General features: G+C 39.7%; 1 protein-coding gene across 1 annotated transcript; it reads right to left on the bottom strand.

Annotated features, from left to right (window-relative positions):
• Window positions 1–6484: 6484 nt before the first annotated feature.
• On the bottom strand, window positions 6485–17551 carry LOC110950271 (uncharacterized oxidoreductase YjmC-like). The gene is made up of 11 exons (XM_022192744.2): window positions 17332–17551; window positions 13055–13203; window positions 12636–12824; window positions 11983–12044; window positions 11584–11637; window positions 11276–11374; window positions 10934–11069; window positions 9952–10070; window positions 9213–9308; window positions 8145–8255; window positions 6485–7216 (listed from the first exon to the last, which is right to left on the bottom strand). The coding sequence occupies exons 1-11, from the start codon at window positions 17337–17339 to the stop codon at window positions 7151–7153; spliced, it is 1089 nt and encodes a 362-aa protein (XP_022048436.2). The 5' UTR covers window positions 17340–17551; the 3' UTR covers window positions 6485–7150.
• Window positions 17552–23954: the final 6403 nt, after the last annotated feature.

The raw sequence follows: 23954 nt of genomic DNA, 5'->3' as shown, positions 1-23954 counted from the left end.
GGATTTGCAGCTAAATGTTAAATCTTATTCACTCGAATCCTGGAGAGTCTGGCCAACTGTTGTGAAGAGGTTTTTCATGGCCAGGGAAAGGATTCTTCTCTTATCCACCGCATTTGTTTTCCGTGGTCTTCCAGGTCATTTTGTGTTGATATGCTCAGCAGTGCGTTCTTTCTTTTTAAGAATGCACAACTAACAGTTGATTTGGCCACACCTAAAATTTTGCTTTCTCTCTGTTGGGGTTTGTTTTGATTTTTCAATCTGACAGTGGCTTGTTTCACTGATGGTGATGCTCTTTGGATTTCATATTGAGAGTTGACCACATCAGATTCCGAATGCAAATACCACACTTGAAATAATTGCTAAACCTTTTATCTGCTCCTTGTAAATGAAATAATGAAGGAATAACACACACCTAGCCATGGAACAGCTGAGCCACCAACTGTCCAATTAATTTTGGTCCCTTCTAAACATAAAGAGCACATATAAAATGTGTTTTAATTCCTACACTGTTCACCTGATTTAGATGTACATCTCCTCAAATGAAAGCTGGAAGTCTACACTTAAAGTACATCTTAATTGTTTCATTTCAAATCCATCATGGTGGTGTACAGAGCCAAAATGCTGAAAACTGTGTCATTCTGTTCAAATATTTATGAACTGGACTGTATCATGGCTTATGAATGAAATCCTCATGAACAGCCACACTCATAAAATAAAGCACATTCAAACTGTAATATCTTGATTTAGCGTCAATTACATTGAATGGGTGTAATGAGATGTGACCACATACTTGTAAAATGTCCCCAAAGACAGTCCAAAAATGGAAAGAATTACCTACAAAACATTCTTAAAAGTCGAAATATAAAATGAAAAGGTCTGTTAGATTAGGATAGTTTTAAAACTGCTAAGCAGAATTTTCAGTTTGTGGAATTTAAGACATTTCACATAAATCCTGCTGCAGGTCTTCATCTGGTGTTTCCATAAACTAATTTGTAACCCATTTTACACTTTAACTATTACAGTGTTTCTTTGACTATATTTTAAGTATATTTCCCCTTGATTTTCCTCTTATTATCTTCTAAGGAATAAAGGCTTTATGTTGTAATCTGATTCAGGCATTAAGCACAGGGTTTGTCGCCTGATGACTGCTAAATGAATGTGCTAATGACGCACTGATGTTAAAATGCTGCATGTAGCACAACAAAAGGACAGATTATGCTGCAGCTAATCGCCACTTATGGCACAGAGCATGGAGACAGTCACTTAAGAAACCATTGTGTATTCTAAACGAAGGTGATAACAGGAAATTAATAGAAAGTGACAGAAGTAAATAGACTCACGGCCACCCTGAGTGGAGAAACATGTGGAGACAACTGTTAAAGTGTCATTAGGACCTCACACACAGACAAACAGCATCCAGCACCTCAGCTGTCTGTTGTCATGTGGGTGTCAGAAACAGGCATCAGTGGTCACGATATCCAGAGGTGTGCAAACCACACAGGGGAAACTAGATCCTCTCATCGCCACAAGGTGACCCAAGGAAAGAGAGGGTGTTAGATGTCCTCCTCTTGTTGCAGTTTTATTTGTTCCCCTCTCATTTTGGCTTGACCAAAAGAGTAACACAAGAACCAACTGGTTCACATGAGGAAGGAGAAGTGTTTTTCACAAATAGAGCTCCCAGGAGTGACGCTTTGCAAGCAGTTCACACTAAAAGCTGCATAACAGTTTCACACAGCATGCTGTAGTGACAATGCTCCACAGAAGATGCCACTATTTCTATTGTGGAAATATGAAAATTAAGTTTCATTTGTATTATATTTAGACTGGTTAGTTTGAGCTTGGTGCTACAGTTTGATACAAATGCACCGCATGACTGGTTTACTTAATAAACAGCATGGCTAACTTGTACATGCGGGCTCTCCCTCACTGTTTTTATAGCAGGCCTAAGATTTACTGAATGTACAAACAACCAGACATTTTTTTACAACACACATCATCCAAGATAACTGCAAAATGCTGTGCCAGTATGTCACCACGGTAACATTCAGAAATCATTGTGAACTTGAACGGAAATTAAGTCAAATTTTGTGTTTTTTAGAAGGAAACACTGTTCAAGTATTCAAGTGTTCAAGTTTTTGTGGATGAAAAAAGTACAAGAACAACATCTATTGAAGCTCCTAGGTAGCCTAGCCGCGCTAGACCCAGCTCTGAAGACACAAGGGTCTAGGGAGGGAGGCGGGCTAAAAGGTTGTCTTTCAAATCACTCTGCAGCAATTGGGTAGGTATACAACCAATCAGCGCAACGAATAGGCTGATGCAGTTCCTAGAGCGCTGGAAATCAGAGGACGCGGTAGTTTGGTGAAGCCTTATTTATACAGTCAATGGGTGAAGCTCAAGTATATTACAGACATGTTAACAGAAAGATTATTCAGAGTCGGTGCTAATGGAGCTCAACGACTGTTGTCGTTTTTGTTGTCGACTCTGGCAGAGAATTAAATTTGTTGCCGTGGGTTGTCTAGCACGGCTAGGCTAGTTGTTTCCAGTTGTTTCTGTCAGAATCGTGGCGCCTCTGTCGTCACTTAGTTACGCCCACCTTCTGACTCTACACTTCATGGTGATTCGTCGGCCAGTTTTATGAGCATCCAACCTCGAGGCTTACCCAGGGTAACTAGACCCAACCTGGCAGAGAATTAAATTCGTTGCCATGGGTTGTCTAGCACGGCTAGGCTAGCTCCTAGGTACAATATTGTGCATGTATAGCCTTGAGTGATGCAACAAATAAGTGAAAAACGTAACTTGCCACTATTTATTCTGCAATTGCCTGTTAAACTAAAGGTGGAGTGTGCAGGACTGAGAGAGAGTCATTGGCAGAAACTGAAAACAGTATTCATGATCATGTTTTCATTGTGTATGTTGGCCTGAAAATGAGATGTGTCTACAGATTACATCTAAAACACTGGTTCTAGAGATGACTGTTTGCGTTTTTGATGTTTTTCGTAGCCGATATAGGTTCTCCTGCACACTTGAAAAAATAAAAGGATGAGGCAAAGTGTTTCTCTGGTTACAATCTACAACTTTACCTCTAGATGCCACTAAATACTGCACACCGGCCCTTTATGCATTTTATGTTGTTTCCTTTTGTCAAAATTTGCATGGTTTAGTGGGCTTTGCAATGTCAGAATATAAAATCTTGTTTTTGACATTACATTATAATTCTGGGGGTATTTACTACACAGCAGTTGATGGAGGACAGACATTTACGGAAATTTTCAGTATTCCAATATTCTTGTCTGGGATTCAGTAGCTGACATTTTCTTGGCACTTTATTCATCTGCGCCAACTGACACCAATCTTAAACCCTAATAAGGGAAACAACAGATGGAGACACGCTTGCATTCCCGAGCAGTTGGAGTGAACAAGACAGCAGATGCTTTGCTTTAATTTTTACGTGTTTTCTCGGTCATTTGGAGGTATGGCAGCCCGAGCAGGACAAAGAGCCAAGGCCAAATATCTTGGCTTTTCGGGGACAACAGCTGGGCACAACAGACCAGGAAGTTGTTTCACTTCATTAAGGACTCAGCATGAGAGCGGCAGGGCTTTTCTAGCTCTCTCCACTCTCTCCATCACTCTACTCCTCCCTCCTGTCTGTAGTTACACTCATGTACACGCCTTCCCTCACCAGTGTTGATCGGCAACATTAGCTGTCTATTTCCATTGCAATCAAGACTTTCTACACAAAGCTGGAGTGGTTTTTTTCCCTCATTTTATTTGTTTTCAACTTGATCGGTCTTATGTATTCTCCCTCTTGTCCTATCTGCAGTGTAGCACACAACAAACCTTTCTCTCTGTTTCAGTGTGTTTCTAATTTTTAGCCAAAGTGCATAGGGACAAGCTCTGTGACCTCTAAGCTCCTCTGATCTGATCCTCCTGCAGTGTGAAAGTGCTTCTCTCCAGTATGAGTCGCTCTAATCTCCTCCACCCTGGATCTCTGCAGAGCTGCTGCTGCTTCACTGTCGCGACAACCAATCAACTGCACCGAGCATCACCTCCTCAAAGTGTGTTTGTCTCTGGTGACTGATATCAAGAATTTATAACATCTTTGGTTATTTCTTCCTCTCCCATCATCTGACTCATTTTTTGCAGATATGACTCAGCTAAATGAAAAACACACCACCGTGCACTCGTCACATCAGCTGCCAGATGTGTCCAATAGCACCTACAAGTCCAAAAACAAACACCAGTCAACTCATACACACATGTCATGGCCTTTTGGCATCACTGGCCCCATCAGTAATAGTCAATCACTTCATGATTTGCTCATGCAGTGAGTGATGGGCAGATCCCCCCTTCAGCACCACAAAAGAAAACACCTGTTAGAATCTGCCTAATCCTAGCCAGCGGCCCTGCTCTCTGGGCTCTTGGGGGCCCGGTCTAATCCGCACAAGGGCACTGGGCCAAGGCCAGGGCAGATTAGACCCCCACCATCCATCAATCCATCCATGCACACACACCTCTGAGTCTACCCCCTCTAACAAGTGTTTGAATCGGCCTCTTAATCCTCGGACCCTCCACCCAGCACAGAGTCACCTTCCCCCTCGGCCCATACCTAATCTTCATGCATCCCCTTCATACCCACTCACAGACCTGGCCCAGCCCAGTGCTCATAGCCCACTTCCCACCCCACTCCTCCCCCACCTCTCTCCCCTCCCCCCGTGTGGCTGAAAGCCCATTGATTTGTTGATTTCTCCTCTTTTGTCTGCGGCCGGCCGAGTGTTAACGGGACATCCAGGGTCCAGAGCACAGTGCCAGGACTTTTGGCATGGGAGATTAAGGTCCTAATCTGGGCATCTGTCAATGTCCAGCCCTCCTTCTTCCTTGTGGCTCTGAGAGAGGCCTTTCGTTGAGTTATTCTCGGAATAAATGAGCTGTACGAGCTGTAAACTGATCTTTGCCCAACAGGAAAAGAAAACCTATCAGTTTCAAATGGTCTCAGACAAACAGCGCATCAATGCAACCACTTCACAGTCTGCAGAAGCAAGCACTTTACAAAGCATAATCTTTTGAGATTTGAAAAATGTATGTTCATGGCTAATGCTAATTTAATGTACAAGAACATTCACAATATGTCAGTGAAGCTTCTTAAACGGTTTGGAACAACATAACGTGTACAACAAGAACCACCACTAGAGAGGACTGTTCCCTGAATTTTAGTCATCAGCAGTTTTAAACACTTTAAATGTACTTTAAAAACCCGACTGAAGGATTCTCAGGTCAGCAGTCACTGAGCTAAGAGACATTGCATGTAGCCAGTATTGATAATGACTGTCTGGATGGGAATTTCTGTCTGTCGGTGTACTTTCTGATTGGAGACTAATATTGTTTCCTGTTGATTATTTTGAGGTTGTCGGAAAACAATATGGTAATAAATGAAGTTGGATTGTATTGTATGTGAAAATAGAGACATATCGGTACCATAATTTACTGTGTGCACATTGATCATCTTGTACATACAGCAGTATACATCAATTCACTGCTTCACAAAATCACATAAGTTAGATGTGCCCATATTTTGGTGTGGTGGTGACAATCAGTCAGTTGGCAAGAAGAGACATTAATGCCATTACATATCTAAGCCATGTACTTGATGCTTGATGGAAGACTGAGGTAACAAGCATCATTAGAGCATGTGGCAATTTGTCTTGACTTTGACATGAAGAAAAACACACAAAGGTAAATGACACTACAGGGAAATTTTAAGCATTTAAATGTCATTCAAAAATAAGAATAATCAATTATAACGAGTTGGTTAAAATAATAGTGACTATTTTTAAGCAAACATTAAATATTTACCCATACGTGATTGCTTGCTTGTCTGCAGTTATTTTCTTAAGTGTGCTGTATTTGTTCAACCTGTGGTGTTTTTTTGTTTTATAAAATAGGGTAAAATGTTCTTGACATTTATGAAGAATCTCCTATATAAAGTTTCCAATCACAAAACAGATGAGAGTCTCACAAGTAGACAAAGTGACACAGGATTTTAGTTATACAATGTCTCCATCTAGTGGAGAAAATCTTACATGTAAATCATAATTTAGGATTTTCCTAAAGTTTTATCGAAGTGCAAAGGAGATTTTGATACACCAACTTAATTTTTTGCATCTGTGTAAAGTCTTGGCAATGAATTGAACACCGGCCAGTGAAATTACATGACTAGTAGCTTGGTAAAATTATCCATAATGTTCAGTAAAAGATGACATTAAAACACAAGGACAAGGACACTCAAAATATGACTGCTGCGTAGACACACATTTTTGTCTGTTTTAGTCTTTGTCTTTCATTTATTAACTTGTTAAACATTAGACCATGAACCATCTCAGGCTGAACTAAAATAGTGAAGCTCACATCGCCATCTGGTGGTTCACTGAGTAAACGAAAAATGACAAATGTGACAAAACAGTAAAGCATTAATGCTTAAAGATGCAACTTTGGTTTGTGTATTTTATTGAATAATGTACATAGAAATGATGTTTTCAAGATAAACCAAAAAGATTATATGAACATTATAAAAGTAGCAAAATCTTGTCACTGTTAACTAAAATGCTTGTTAGTATTAGAAAAAAATTACTTTGTGCGTCATACTGTAGTGACAGCTGTACTGTTACAATTTTGCATCCAAAATTTTCATTTGATGAGAACAAACTTCTAAGATTTTATTTCTCAATCGCATCAAAAAAAAAATCATTCACATGCAACCATCGGACACAAAGCAACACTTTACAACAGCTTTAGACAAACAATGTGCATATTTGACTTTTTCTTGAAGACATATTTAAGCTTGGATCTGGATATCTGGAGATACACTATCTCAATACCAAATACAGAATTTCTTAAAAATATATAAATATTTTATAATTTTCTTTTAATGTCACACCTTTCAAAATTGAATAAATGTTGTTTTTTTTTAACTCAAACTTTTATCAAGTTTAAAAGATTTCAATAACTCACAAGTGCTGGTATAAAAATGTATAAAATATTACTTTCAGCATGCGTATTGTGTGTAAACAGAATTGCAATTAAATTGCTTTTGCGTGACCTTCAAGATGAACAAAATCAGTGGCCAATATTCAGTTGAAGATCCTGTTAGAACCATCTAATTGGAGACGAGTCTGTCACACGGCAGCAGCTTGCTGATGCCAACATTCTTAGCACAGTCATTCTGCAGAGACAAAATGCACATTTTGAGATGAATTAGCTTCAGAGCCTTTTTGGTGAAGCAAAAGTTGCACATTTTGGTATTCTTGACCTTGCTTGCAAAGAGGATTGATAGGACAGATGTCTGTACAGAAGGCACCTCTAAAGCTCATTAAATGACTCAGTACAGGTATGTCTCCATTGTACTTGGTGAAGATTAATTAAGTTCCGAGCACCGAAGGACCCTACTGAAACCCTAGGGTTTCTTTTTCTTCTTCTTCACTCTTTTCCCATCTTTTCAAACTCCACTTTGGCGGCCTAAACATACTCCAAAACGCGTCAAACTTTGCATGCACATCAGGACTGGCAAAAAATTTGATATTTTATGGGAGTTGCGCACATGTGTGGCAACTGCCACACAATTATTTTTTGGAGTGTAGTGTCCACAGTAATTTAATGGCTGTGTCTGGCAAGAGAACAGCTTGGCATACAACACCAGAAATTTAGAAAACGGCTTTTTTCACATTTTTTTTTTGTATGGACACATTTTTTTGTACTCAACAAATAATGTATTTTCATTATCCTGGTCAAGTTAGTAAGCTTTAGAGGAGCTAGTTCATGATTTGTGATCATTTTGGGCAAAGCTGGCCACATTGTTTTCTTCTGGTTCCAGTTTTTAATGATAAATTACGCTAATTAACTAATACAAGTTTCACATTCAGGCTGTATCCTAAAAAGACTGTGGTATCAATCCTCTCATGTAATTCTCTGCAAGAAAGTGAACTAGAGCATTGCACTTGACAAAATACAATAAAAGTAAAGGTTCATCCGCAAAAACAGCCTTCATTTTCTAAACAACAACTTCTATGAGACAGAACAGTGTAAAAACACAATTATTCAAATAAACCTTCATTCGGACTGGTCTGGGAACAACATCACCTCTCAGCTCTTACCATGAAGTTGACCACATTGATGTGGTAGGGAATCCCACCCATCTCCTCACATTTCTTCATGTTCATCCTCTCGGGATCTCCAGCAGTCAAGACAGGAAGGTTAGGGTCAGCCTGCAGCACAAGAGCAACAGCAGCAAAATGAAGCAAAAAATAATGTAAGTACACAATCAGGGGTTAATTATTAGAGAGTGACAGGTGGAATCACTAAAGTCCAGGGTTTGGTGCTCTTGTTGCTGTGGTGTGTGGTGCCATCAGGAATATTTGTGGAGGATTGACCTTCCTGGTAAAGTCAGTCCAAGATCAGACAGTTCAATGCAAAGAAAAGTTCTCAAGCCCAGCGTACTGACCAGCATTGCATTTGCTGTCGAAAACTTAATTTTCGTGAAAAAATAGTAATAATAAGCATACATGGAAAGAGGAGGCCTTATGGAATAATGTACTCTAGACATGCAAGTGCACATGTTTAACGCATACAGAGTAAAGCTTTTCAGGAAAAGAACCTCATACCAGCCATGAAACACGGCGGTGTAACTGGTTAAGTGTTGCTTCACTGCCTCATCGATGTGGGAGCTGTAATGATTGATTTAAGTATGGATTCTGCATCACATCAGAGAGGGTTTGAAATTAACGTGAGGCCATCTATCCAAAAGTTACAGATGAACCAGAAGTGGATCTTTCAACAGGGTAATGATCCTGAGCACACATCTAAGTCCACCACAGAATCACAAAGAAGAAATGGAGAGTTGTGGAATGACATTGTCAAAAATGTTTAATTTGAATCTCACTGAAATGTTGTGGAGGGATTTAAAATGGGCAATAAATGCAAGAAAAGTTTATAAATCTTTGGAGGAATTTTGCAAGAATAGAGGTCACAATTATGCGAAATGCCTACGAAAAGTTATTCCTGCTCAAGGGGGAAAGATTAGCTTTTCCTACAGAAGACATCCATTGATATTTTGTTGAATAGATGGTAAGAAAAAACTAATTTTGCTTTTCCAGTATGCACATTTTCAAAGAGGATCAAATGCTATAAATGCTGTATATCAGCACTTCCTCAGTTATACTCACACGCTCCATGTTTCTGTGGATGGACAGCAGATCTGACATTCTGTTACTGAACCCGGGAGCAAACATCTCTGGGTTGATTGCCACAAAACATTGACCCTGAAGACACAAAACAGGTAACACAGTGAAGTGACCCAGTGCAAACAGCAAAAAGAGCCATGACATGACGTGTGGCCTGTATCAGCACTTATCTTGAAGAAAACAGCTGTCAAACACGTCCGACTTTTGACATAGTTGATTTCCTTGCTTTTCTTGAATGACAACTGATAGTTTTAGAAAATTTAAACACACCATAACAGCATGTCTGTTGTGATTACTTATCTCAGCCTATTTCATCTTTAGTAGAGGAACTTTAAACTATTCCAGAAGTAAGTAGCTTCTTTAGGGTAACTACTCTGTGTTTTACTTTCACTGGGGAAATGTGGCAAATCTGAGTTGTCAATTGTTTTATAGGGGCCTCAAGTAAAAAGTTCCATGTTTAAAAAAAAAGATTAACACAGCACTTTAATTAACTTCAAACATGCATTTTCCAATTTTGATGGAAAAAGTAGTGTAGCTATGAGCTACAGGTAAGTTGTTTTCAACCTGTTTTCCAGTTATTTGACAGAAAACAAGACAAGTAGACAAGAAAGTTAACATGACTACAGCTACAAAAAATACGACACAAGTCCCTAGAGGATCAATCAAAACTGGCACACAATGTCCTCCGTAAATCACAACACTGCACCGAAACAAAACGTACCAAGTTGGCAACACGGTCCGTCACTTTCCACGTGCGGATGTGTTTGCTGTACTGGGCACCAGCCAGGATACCACAGAAAACCTCCACCATCATTCCCAGACCGTAGCCTTTGTACCCTCCTGCAGGACAGCAACATAATCCAGATAAATGATGCAATAAATGTCTTGTTTCCAAAAAATATCGACAGTGCTTCTCTATAATCTTGTTTATTTTTCTACTGACGTCATGGCATTTCAGCAGTTTCCTCTCTCCGGAATTAATAAAGGCTTATCTGAAGTGAAAAATCATTACATCACGTGTTAATTTGCGCACAAAAATACACAGATTGGTGAAGCGGAAGGAGAAAAACATTTAGGACTGGGAACCACTCAGTTAAAAATGACTGGTTTAGCTTCTTTTTGTTCTGTCCAGCAACTTTTAATGAGTAGTGAGGAAGTCAGAGCAGTGTTTGATTGATAAAGAAAGCACATACTACTACTTCAAAACTTTGGGGTCACTTAGAAATGCCCTCATTTTTGAAAGAGAAATGTTTTTCATAACATTAATTAATCAGAAATACAGTCTAGACATTGTTAATGCGGTTAATGACTATTCTAGCTGGAAGCAGCTGATTTTTAATGGAATATCTACATAGAGGTACAGAAGAACATTTCCAGCAACCATCAGTCCTGTGTTCTAATGCTACAGTGTGTTAGCTAATGGTGTTGAAAGGCTAATTGATGATTAGAAAACCCTTGTGCAATTGTGTTAGCACACGAATAAAAGTGTGAGTGGGCCTGGGTGACCCCAGACTTTTGAACAGGCGTATATATGGTGAAATAGTGGAGCAAGAGGATTGTTTTAACGTGATATTTACATGACAGTAGAGCCTCAAACTGTAACTATAAGACTGAAGGGGACCACTTCAATATTATATGACAATGACATGCCAACAGAATGAAAACAGAATCTCTTCTTCCCTGAGCTAACAGTTTAATCTTACCTGTTTCTTCATTGCCACCAATGGGCACCAGTCCTCCTCCATTCACAACTTTCTTGGGGTCTGTTGTCAGTTTTCCCTGAGGGTCACAGCCCCAGCCCTCAGGAATGGGGTCTTTACGGCGGTCATGGAGCTCGATCTGTGCACATCACATAAAGTCAGAGAGTATAAGCCTTGATTTACTGTATATGCATTAGTTTAAAACCTGGTCATTCAGTAGGATACAGTGTGTCCTAGAACCCTCTGCATGTGATAGCGTTCGACTTATACTCTTTCAGCTGTTAGGAATGGGACGACCTTTTATGAATCCATTACACTACTAACACAAAATAATCTTGGCCTTACCTTTCCGAGTGCTACTGCTGATGTTGCCATGTCTAGAACAAAGCTGTCTCCATCATTAGCAGGAGCTGCCACACTGATGGGGTTGGTGCCCAAAGTGCACTGCAGACAGAGTTTCACAGAGTCAGGATGAGCAAGATTCTTAGATACAATATTCTTGTTCAATAATTTCAGCAATATGTTGGACCAATGCACATTCATTCAGCTTGTCATTCATGCAGACATTTATACTATAGCTTTTGTGCAAACACAAGACCTAGCGTCACACGTGGCATGTCGTGCAGCTTATTCTGAATAAATAACACATTTACCTCTTTACCGCGAGTGGGAACCACCAGTGGGGATGTGTTGGTAAATGCCATGCCCTGTAGGGAGCCGGATCATTATTAGGAAGAAAAAAAGAACAGAGAAGAAAAAAATCACAGTCACAAAGAAGAAAAAAATTGCATGAAGCTTAAGCAATGACACCATGGTTGGTTGGTGTCATTTTTGAGCGGACTTGCAGACAAAAAAAAAAAAGAAAGAAAGAAAGAAAGAAGAAAAAAAGAGAAAAAAGAAGAGAAAAAAAGGAAGAAAAAAAGAAAAAAAATCCCAGTAATGCAGCCCATTCACTCCCATTTGTTGTTAATAACAGCAAATGAAATAAATCTTTCTGGAAAAAAGATGCACTGAAACTGAAATGAATGTCAGAAGAAAAATGTTTCACTCACAATCAAGTTTTTCTTCAGGGCCTGCATTGCGTAATATCCAGCGATACCATAATGATTGGAACCTGAAAGACAGAAAAGCGCCATAGAAATGTTATGACTCAACAGCAGTGGTTATGTATTGGCATTGTCTGATTCTTTAAATTTGCGTATTGTTTCTCCACTATAGTAAAACTAGCACCATATAATTGGGGATGCTGTTGCTAAAACCTGAGTAGTCATAAAGGAAATTGAATTCAGTCTTAACCTTTAATTATGTGCAAATCACTGAATGTGTCTCCAGTTATTTATAATCCTGTGGTTTTAGCTCCTCCTTCTTCTCCTCCACACCTAATTGCCTCATGAGTCAAACTGTCAGTTAATATTCAAAAACAGGTAAAACAATTCCTCTGACTCCCCAACAGGCCTGTGCATGTCAATGTGAAACATCAGTAAATAATAAGAAATGGATTAACAACCTTTCCCATTTCAGTTTCTTCGAGCTGAGCCAGTGCAGCAATTATAGTCAAGGTTTAAAAACATTCCCCTACAATTATATCAACTGCATTGTAATGTTAGCATATACAGGCAGCCCAGTAGTAGAGAAGGCAGGGGTTCAGTTCAGCATTACAGCATCTAACTTTTCTTTCAGGGGTTCAGAGAATAACAGGACTCACCGTGTGCAACCACCCAGCCAATGCCGACGTCTTCGGCCTTCTTTATGGCCAGATTCATGCAGAAGTTTCCCACCACTGGGCCTAACAGATTCTTCCCATCCACCAGCGCTGTGGCTGCAGTCTCCTTCTTCACCACCGGCTCACCATCCTTTGCACAGATTCCTGATTGGATGTCCTTTACATACATATCTGCCCAAAAATATAGAGGCGGTAAGTACAAATGGCACCAGTGAGAGTTTAGTGTGGATACATCGTTGAAGGGCTATTCTCAGTGTTGCAGTTCAGAGAGGTATGCACAACAGAAGCCTTTTTAAAGTGTCAAAATCTGAATATCATTCTGCACAGTGAAAGTCAAACATTCAAAGGAATTAGCATCAATCCAAACACAGATAAATGATAAATTCCAGCATCCCACTCACCCATCCTGTTGAGTCCGTGGCTGTAGTGGCCTCTGTGGTCTCCTTCCACCAACACCTCAGCCAGACTGTGGGCATGATGAGGTTGGGTGCCCACTGCCATCATACACCTCTCAATGAAGCTCTGCACCTCCGCTTGGCTGATCAGACAACTGCAGAGGAACACTAGAGGTTAAATCAGCAATATTTTAAAGAGTACAGATGATAATGATGGTGTAGCTGTCGCTGCTGGTTTACATAAAAAAAACAACACATCATCACATCATCTTTTTAATGGTTAGGTTTCATTTTAAAATAGATTTCAGGAACACAACAAATCTTGATGATGACCGCCATTTGTAAAATGGTGCCAATCATGAGATTTTGAAAATTGTGGTTATTTTGTAAGGTTTAAATCCATGTTACCAACTTGGAGAGAATCACAAGAAGCAATCAAGAAAGTGACAAAAGATTTTTCTAATACTTTAATCCACAAAACTGTCAGCAAACAGTGTACTTTAATAATAATAATACTATGAAAAGGTGGACTTTTTTTCAGCTTAATGATTTTTGAAGAATAGTCCTCCAACAAGATTGCTCTCCAGTGATGTATGGAATTGCTTTGGCTTGAAAATAAACTCTACTTGCAATTTTTTATATGTAGAAGATATATATTTACTGTGTATATGCATTTATAGAGAGAAATAGTGTATAGTTGCAGTGCAGTGATAGCCTAGCTGCGCTAGACCCACGTTCTGAATTCTGAAGGCACAAGGGTCTAGGGCCGCTCGACAGGGAGGGAGGCGGGCTAAAAGGTTGTCTTTCAAATCACTCTGCAGCAATTGGGTAGGTATACAACCAATCAGCGCAACGAATAGGCTGACGGAGTTCCTAGAGCGCCGGCGGATTGTGGCTAAGTCCCATTAGCTTCCCAACCAGCGGAGCCAACTGGTATATTAAGGATTTGCCATATCCCGTCGGCATAAGTCCAAATACGTCTTTCTTCTCAATGAAACACTTCAGTGCCGTCCTTTGTTTATCTTTCAAGTTGAATTTTAGCTTCAAATCTTTAAGGGCCGTGGCCAAAGCCGAGTCGAAAGATAACTGTTTATTGTGCACTGGTTGTTTCTGTCAGAATCGTCGCGCCTCTGTCGTCACTAAGTTACGCCCGCCTTCTGACTCTACGCTTCATGGTGATTCGTCCGGCCAGTTTTAGGAGCATCCAACCTCGAGCCTTATGGAGGGTAACTAGACCCACCCTGGCAGAGAATTAAATTCATTGCCGTGGGTTGTCTAGCGCGGCTAGGCTAGTGCAGTGACGCATTGAAAGGTAAATGTCATTGTTTGTTCTAGCTGGTTAATGAGTATAACAACGTGTTGTACGCTCACTTTTAATCTCTAAAGTCAATATTCTTTTGACCTTTTGAATGTTCAGTTCCAATGTTACTGTGGCAATCAGGCTGATGTTCCTTCTCTCCCGTACAAATGTTGACTTCAGGGTCAGAGAATTTAAGCAAACATGACCAAAACAGTTATGTCCAACACCAAAGTTCCTTTTTTGCTTCAATTTCTGTACGTTCCACCGCAAAGTAAAGTTTGAAGTTCATCCTTGCATACGTTGCTCAAGCTGTAACCCTATAGATGATGCAGGTCAGTGCAGCAAAGCTCTGCTGGGATGACGTCAAATTGTTACTGCAATTTGAACTTGGCAGGAAAATTCTGATAACACAACCACTTTAAACAAACCTGCAGACTTTCTCTTGACCTATTACCCAGTAAACCTAAGTGGAGTAATGAGGGCACATCAGATTGTTTCTGCAGTTTGAACTTGGCAGGAAAATTCTGACAACACAACCACTTTAAACAAACCTGCAGACTCTCTCTTGACCTATTACCCAGTAAACCTAAGTGGAGTAATGAGGGCACTGAGTACGGAAAGGCAACAGTCTGAATGATCGATCAAAATAATAACGATTATTTTGCATCTAAAATGGGATGAAAACTTTATCGGAACAGTCCCTCAGCAAAAGAGATCAAAAACAAAACTGTGCTCCAAAAGGATGTTAAATAGATTTGCAGAATAATAATGAAATCATCTTTGAAAATCAAAATTTTTTCCTGACAATTTTCAGTGTCACACCTGGCTGGGATAAAACAAGTTTGGACGACTAATGGGGAGACAAGTCTCCTGGTGTTTAATGTTGAACATTATGCTTTACTTTTTCTCTTTCTTTCTTATTTTCTTCATCTGCTTCTTTGTTTTGCTACATTTTTACTTTCTGGCACGCAGTGGTTAGAGAAGGAAAGACAGAAGAAATAAATTTCGGAATGCACACTAATTGTGTCCAGATTTGGGCAGCTGGGAAGTTTTTATGTGATTGGATGTTTTTCAGATCCTGTATAAAACAACACTCTGTTCTGTTTTGCGCAAAACAAATAACTGATGCAAGTTATCACACTTTCCACTACATAGAACTGCATCTGTTTACTGGATGATTGTGGCTCATATTCTGTCATATTCTAATTCTTGACCCACATTCATTCATATTTTCCAACACTAAAGTACACCCTCATTGAAAATGTGTTGAGATTCATTTACAAATGTCTGTCACCAAACAAGATGCAACTGAGCACACGTCCTTGTAAATTGTCCCACTATTGATGCCACTTAGTATCAGATAGTCTAGCTTAGCAGAAAGACTAGAAATATCGGGAAATGGGTAGCCAGTATCACCTCAAAACCTGCCAATCAACACCCTCTTATTTTTTTCTGGTGAATCCATAAGTGTGGTTTTCACGGCGAGACATAAGGGATGCATCCCTCTTGAAACTGAGATCATGTGCATCTGTGCCCCCACTAAAAATGACATCAATGTGAAGTTACTCATTAATGCAAAAATGTCTCCTCCAGATCTTTTTTTCTTAAGTGTTTTGAATCTTTTTACACCCTGAATATAACAACACAATGATGAATTCTGAGCTCATACACAGTGTTGTGATCTTAAAATGCCTCAGACCAAACAATTTGTGATTTTGACTGTCATGTCTTGTGCGTAGTCTCAAGCTTTTGAAGCCTAAGGACATTTGCCAGAATTGCTTGCTGTTTTTTGGTCAATGCTTTAATCAGTTACAGCTAAACTGAAATGCACGATTCCTGAAAAATCGCCCTAAAACACAGACATACGTGTGGCATGTTTTGAACATGCAAAAGCTTTGAATATGAGCAGAAATCCAACTGAAACACACGAGCTATAAAAGTTAGTGTTTTTTTTTCTCATATAATGATTATTTAATGTATCATTGACACAAACTGATGCCACATGCACATTTAAAGAGGTTACTTCACCAAGCAAATAAGCAGAAGAGTACAGGAGAGCAGCTCAGATGTGTGTTGACTCAAAGGGAAAAAGACTGGATGAGAAAAGTTGATCCACACAAGAACAAATATTTGACAGCAATACAGAATGCCTGGGAGTCCCGCTGTATTGTTTATTTAAAGCTGTCACCTGGTGGCCGAAATTTACGTTTTTCTTTACATAAAGAAATACGTTTTTGTCACAAACTGGTGCACAAATATTCTTCAGAATGCAAGGAAAGAAGAGTTTGAGTCTGTAAATTCTCAGATCATCTGCTGTTTGTGTCCCTTTAGTGTTCAAACAAAACCCCATGTTTTAAGCTGGAGAAAGTGTAAAAATCTAAATGCGCATGTTACTATGTCTATTGTGTGTCTGGGTAATGTAACTTGCAAGGGTCTTGGTTTGTTGTCTGGCGACTGGTTTTAACCAGAAACAGTCCGGCACACACCCCTCCATAGTTGGCAACTTTCCAATTACTGTACAGATTAAATAAACGCGATAAAAGAGGAGAGGCGCTTTTCTAATTCACCTCAAAAAATTTTAAGTTCTAAAATTTTACAGTGTTCCTTTAAAAGCATATCATAAAGCTAAGAAGGTGCTGATGAATCTCACTAGAAGATTAATCTACAAAATAAATTCTTTCGTGCTTCTGAGGTAGAGCAGGTTTTCTCATTCTCTCTGGAGCTCTTTTATAGTCAAATTAGTTTATCTATACTTTAACACATACATTAGACACAGTTTCTGACCTTTACCCTCCCTGACACTCTTCCTATATGATTTCTCTATGGCTGTTATAAATGCTGTGGGTTAAAAGTGCAAAAGAATTGCAAGTACTCTTGTCATGCAAACTGTCAAACAGAGCTTTTGGTTTCAGCAGCTTGTCCTGCCTTGCAGCTCTGTGGTAATTGGCTGCACTGTCCTGGATGTTTAATTGGAACATCCTACCTGCTCATGATGACCGTGCTGCTGTGCGCTCTGTCGGGTTTGTTTTTCTTGTCTCCGATGATCTGATGATGTTTGTCCCACCAAGTTGCTTTTTAAGTCCAGAAGTGTTGGGAAACGCCCATCACTGCCAAGTCTATCAGGTATCCTGTCTGTCTGTGTGGGTGTGTTGGAGGAGAGGCTTTGTCTCGTCACTCATGCCCGATGTGGTTTGGCAAGGTATGTGGCTCCAGGCTCATTGCACTTTACTGCTGTTTGATATGAGAGAGAGTCTATCCCTCAGAGAGGACATGTTGTACTTGCGCGTAATGCTTCCCAAAAACATGAGTGTTATAATGACCAACAGGCTGCTGAGCTTGTGTAGCACTTGGAGAGTGCATCTCCTACCAAGGTCAATGTCCTACTAGGCAGTTTTAGATAAAATATTCTGGATCTGCGTTCTTGCTGTGCTCACGCTCCACTTCTACGTCAAGTTCCATGAAATTCGGCTTTGTAGTTGTTGCTTAATCTTGCTGACAAATAGAGAGACAGTCAAATTCCAGTGGTCACAGAACTGTGCATCTCTTCTCATCAAGGCGGAGGGAAATGTAGAGAACGGCTTCCAAAACAAAATCCTGCAGAAAAGTTTACTATTTTTCACAAATGATCCAACATTTATAATAACTGCAACACTCTTTCGCCAGAAAACATATTTGTATTCCAGTGAAACATCTGTTAACAAAAAAACCTCAAGTGATGCTGTCTGCAGAAAATGTAAGAAAAAAACTCCTATTTAAATGTGAATCTGTGACTGAAGCTCTATTATTTGTTCTGAGTCCTTCCAGTCTGTGACAGAATGTTTGAGAAACATCTAAAAGTGACAGGTTTATGTAACCAGCGGGGTCAGCTTTAGGCTCATTCAGTTAAATAAGGTCTGGGGATAGGACCAGTAATACCAGAAAAGAAGAGAGGAACTAAAAAGTACATATTTTACAACCTGTTTTTTATTAGCATCTGTCTGTGATTAAATGTTCTGTACTCTGTGTGCTGATGATGACTGTGGGAGTTGCGTAGCTGTTTACTCCTAACAAACAAATGTTTTGAGGATGCGTGGGGGGGGGGGGGGGGGGGGGTGACTGAGCGATGAATTGAGCAGCAACACAGAGATGACATCTGAGGTGACCAGGACTTTCTCTTCTCTTGTTTGCCAGCAAACTGGCCACATTATATATGATGCAAAAGTGACAATAAGTATTGTGCAGACCTGCTCTCTGCACAAGTCCCTCTCTGGTTATTCACTGAACTCCTAAAAACTCATCTCAGTGGCTCAAAGTTAGATATTTAGAAGTTTCTCCCCATGAACATAGTTCTATCTTAAAATGGCTTAGATGAAACTCTACACGCCTAGGATGTAGAGATCTACGAAGTCCCTGCCTCCTTCCCCACCCACCTCTATGCCGCTGGCAGTTGCCCTCATATGACTCTGCTCAGACAATGAAAAACAGTACAAGGCTGCACCACAGCATTTTACCTTTAAATAATTGAGCAACTTAAGCTGGAACCAGGAACCGATTGTGAAGAACAATGATGTGAAAAACCTCACCTTGCAAGTTGACAGGATTGGTTCCAAGTTTATGAATCCCAGGCTGCCTGAAACCTTGTAATTTATCTAACAATATATTTCCTTCCATAAAAAAATGAGCATCATAAGGACATGTTAACAAGATAAAAAAAAAACAAAAAAAAACCAACAACTTGATTTTCACCAAAGAACAGAGAAGCCACTTTGGTGCTTTTTTTTAATGCAGAAGACAGGATACAGAAATGTCAAACTACAAAGACTCTTCTGATTTCTAAATGTAGGTTATGTATTTGTTTTGTATTAGCCATGAGCCTAGCAAGCATAATAGCACTAATCTTTAAAATGCTATGATTACACAACGGTTGCTCCTCCCTGCGGTGTCCTCACACAGCCTGATATATGCCCGAACGATGTAATATTTATCATAACTACTTATAGTCAGCTGCAGCCTACTTCTAACTAGAATGTAACACAAAGACTTGATATTATACTGCGTGACATGGTAAGATGCATGTGCAAACAGCTAAAAGTAAATTTGCAAAGAGAGCTCGATCCAAAGTAAGATGATGTTCAAAGTCAGAAATACAACATATAATTTCAGAATAATACTGTGTGTGATAAATGTTAATGTTCTTTATACAAGATGCTAATTTCATGCTATCTCATGTGAATACGTGTGCTGGTATGACAATAAAGAACCCTGAATCCTTGAATAGAGACATATAAAGTAACGTGTTATGCATATGATTAAGCTACCATCATTGATATGACACTAAAAAAATGTTTACTTGCAATTACAACACTATGTGATTTCAGAATCAAAGAATAATAAATAAGCATTTAAGTATTAATGTGGATTAGTTCAGATAAATGCTGCATTTTGCATGAAATAAAACATTCTATAATTTTCATTTTACACACTATGTTTGTTAGAGCTACAGAAGTTTTCCAGAAATTAACTGTAACCCTCCTATACTTCTATTACTACTACTACTACTAATAATAATAAAATTAATAATAATAATAATAATAATAATAATAAGAGCAATAATAATGTTTTTACTTGTCATTACCTACATAACTAGTCCTGTTTCGAGAAGAAACAAGTCAAATTCTAATGAGAAGATTGCATGAAGGCACTTTCTGACTTTCTGAACATCAACTTTGCACTCAGGATACAGTACACTGGTGCAAAGAACTTTTCAGTCTTTGGTGTCTTCAAAGCATTTTTTTTTTGTTGTTTTTTTTGTGTGCTGCAGATGGACAACAGCATCCCTTCTTCTCTGAATACCAACCTCTGCCATCGGAAACAAAATTCAGAGTGCCAAAGTGCAACAAACCACTTCAAACTGTCTTCTCCAGCTTCCATCAAGCTGCTAAAGACAAATACTGAAGTCCAGCGCAACAGTCTGTGCTGTATTACAATGCTTAGTATATATACAAAAACACGCAGCAGCCCGTTGAGCTTCCCTTCTATAAAATTTAATGCGTTCTCATGTTAATTGTGATTTATTTTGTGTCTTTTTGTATGTTTTCTTTGCACAATTAAATGTCTCCTTGTGTTTTTATGATGTTTCTTTCATCTGACATATAAAACAACCGACTGTAGCACTGTGCGCAAAAAAACCCTCAAAGTTTCCTCTCCACTAGACTCTAAATGCAACAATAATCACATATGACATGTAGTTCAGTAAAGCTGCATCAGACATACAGGAGCAGCTACTGTCTAAACTAGACAAAACTAGTTGGTCAACATAATGTTGATTGACATTTCTGGAGTGTTTCAAAATTGAGGTAATTAAACTGATTCCTCATGTAAAAACGAAAGTAGGTTAGTTCTCAAATTTTGTTTTAAGAACGAATAATATTTTATTCAGTGTGGCACTGTGTCTGTTTGAGTTTCACCAGAGGAAATATAACTTCCTAATTAATTTAAGAAAACTCCTTTTAATGACTCAGTCAAAGTCGAGGTCAAATGTCTTTATTAGTTAAATCTGTGTAAGGGTGAATATTAGGCATGATTGTAACAGCTGAGGTTAAAGGCTAAGAAATGTTTTTGCAATGTGCTAATGTTACGTGAACCTACTATTGTGGACAGTCTTCATTAGGTATATTCATTTGAAAAGTAGATTTTCACAGAAATCATACAGATCACTAGCCTAGCCGTGCTAGACCCATGTTCTGAAGGCACAAGGGTCTAGGACCGCTCGACAGGGAGGCAGGCGGGCTAAAAGGTTGTCTTTCAAGTCACTCTGCAGCAATTGGGTAGGTATACAACAAATCAGCGCAACGAATAGGCTGACGGAGTTCCTAGAGCGCCGGCGGATTGTGGCTAAGTCCCATTAGCTTCCCAACCAGCGGAACCAACTGGTATATTAAGGATTTGCCATATCCCATCGGCATAAGTCCAAATACGTCTTTCTTCTCAATGAAACACTTCAGTGCCGTCCTTTGTTTATCTTTCAAGTTGAATTTTAGCTTCAAATCTTTAAGGGCTGTGGCCAAAGCCGAGTCGAAAGATAACTGTTTATTGTGCGCCGGTTGTTTCTGTCAGAATCGTCGCGCCTCTGTCGTCACTTAGTTACGCCCGCCTTCTGACTCTACACTTCATGGTGATTCGTCCGGCCAGTTTTAGGAGAATCCAGCCTCGAGCCTTATGGAGGGTAACTAGACCCACCCTGGCAGAGAATTAAATTCGTTGCCGTGGGTTGTCTAGCGCGGCTAGGCTAACAGATCACGTTATTCAAAAAATACTAGTACTGTCTAAACTTTCTGACTCCACATGTACTCCAAAACACGACTGATTTTGACACGATTTGAACAACTCTTACACGACACACGGCACATCTTAGATTATCCAAGGCTCGTATTTTGTGAACATGAAGCCAGCATGACGACTTAGCATTGAGAAACAGCTCAGTTTCTGGAGCTCAGAAATGGTTTGATTTCTCCTGATAAGATGTTCACAACTGAATGATATCTACAAAGTTTGCAGGGAAACCAGTACGGCAACTGGATGAAGAAGATGCTAGAAAATCAATCAACCAACTCGAACAAAACCATCCCACAGAACACATCTACGGTTTATCTGTGCAATCTACTAGTTCTGACATTAACTTTTGACCATAAGCTGAAAGCATTAGTAGTTCCTGGTAGTTACTCTATCATAGGTGAACTGAGACACAGAGGCTTCAGTGCTGTCAGCTGTCATAAGTAACTATTAAAACTTTTACTTAAATCATGGAAAAGTGAAGAAAGAAAGAGAAGATAAACAGTTTTTACCATAGCTGGGAAGCCCAGTTCCACTGGAGTCCCTATGAGACCTGTGAGAAATGTACCATCAACCAAAACACACCTCATATTAAACACAACACAGATACTGTGTCACCACAAACCACAGTGAAGGCACTGATCACACTCCTCACTGCAGGCTGACACCAGCTGTAGCACTAAAAACGCAGAGCGACAGTACAGAACTTCTAAACTAAATGAAATCATTTCAACAAAGAACAGTTAATAAAGTAAATAAATAAGGACAAAAATACTTGATGCTGTACGACAGTAAACAACAGTGCTTTACGTGTAAAAAAAAAAGAAGAAGATAGGACTGTTGCAGTTTTCCTGTGAGGTGACATTGATCATTTGCGGTGCTTAAGTATTACATTACATGTCTCTGGAGCATCTAACAGTGATCCACCTCTTTTCAGCTTTTAAACTTATAGAAAAGTTACAGCAGACCCATTACATTAACTTCTCAAAAAGGATAATCTCTCAGGAAGCTATACAATACAACACAAATACATACATAAAAAACTGTGTTGGCTACACAGAGAGCACACAAATCATCACAGCCAGAGTGTGGGTGCAGCCTGCAGTCTCCACACCTGTTCACCAGGATGAGTCTATCTGCCTCGTGTTTCCACAGGCCACAGCTGTAGCGAGCAGCTCCCAGAAAGAGCAGGGAAAAGTTGTGCCCCCCTCCCTCTGCAGCAGCGCCAACTCCTATCCTATAATTCTCAGCGGCTCAGACATCTGTAAGCATTTCTCTCAGACCACAAGAGGAAAATAGAAAGCTGGAAGCTAGAGGCTGTGATTTGGGTGTGTATAAATAAAGTTGCGAGCAAAGGAGAAGCTGCTAATGGGAGTCCAGAAGGTGGGAGGTCGGCAGGAGCGGGACACCAGAAGACATCGAAGACGAGACGTGAGCAGCAGAAGGACAAATGGAGCCTCTCAGAAGTTTTATGTAAGACTAATGTCTGAATTGCTCAAGTGGGTGTATTTCACATGCGCAAATACATACATGATGACACAGTTCTCAGTTTGCATCCCTAGGTGCTGTTAATTAAAACAAATTATGCATGCAGGTCACATCCAAAAAATGCTATTTCTTTAGGGATTGGACAAGATGACTAAACCTCCCCTGAAAACACGTTTTGCACAGAATGACTTTTGTGCAGGATATTTTAGGAGCCCTGTTTAAACCATTACATGTGATTAAATGCTATATCTCTACCTATAGTACAGGCTCTGTTCCTGAAAGAAAACATGCAACATGACAACATATGAAAATGTTTTCTTGTCTGTCTTTCCAAAACGTTTGCCCTTCAATCTGTAATGATTCCTGAACTACAACTGAGTGGTAATGGGACATGTGCTCCCACTGCAGTCCTCCACTGCACATGACTCTTGTGCAGCGGTCGGCCTGGGCGGCCCTGCCTCACAACTGGAGGGCACATTTACAGAGTTTCCTAAAACGGGCTCGTCTGTATATAGCTGGCAGAGCAGCAGGCTCACAGCTGGGATGAAACCAACCATGCCTTGCCCATTCCCTCAGACCCGCCCCAGAATCAGACCTATGAAGCCCAAAATGATCACTTTAAAGTTGGGTGTAGGTGCAGCAGCAGAACCACAGGAGCCATCTGAAAGAACGTCTCTTCGTCCTTGTGTTCGTTAGATGTGAGGCCATCTGAGAAAAAACCTGAAAGTTGTTAGTAGAATCTTTGAAAAGTATGAATTTTAGACTGATTTTTTTTTCAGTGTAGTACTGATTTAATAGAATCTGGTT

This window comes from Acanthochromis polyacanthus, chromosome 8, assembly GCF_021347895.1.
Source record: "Acanthochromis polyacanthus isolate Apoly-LR-REF ecotype Palm Island chromosome 8, KAUST_Apoly_ChrSc, whole genome shotgun sequence".
Taxonomy (NCBI): domain Eukaryota; kingdom Metazoa; phylum Chordata; class Actinopteri; family Pomacentridae; genus Acanthochromis; species Acanthochromis polyacanthus.
The sequence above is the reverse complement of the archived record's forward strand: the minus strand, read 5'-3'. Positions and strand labels throughout refer to the sequence as shown.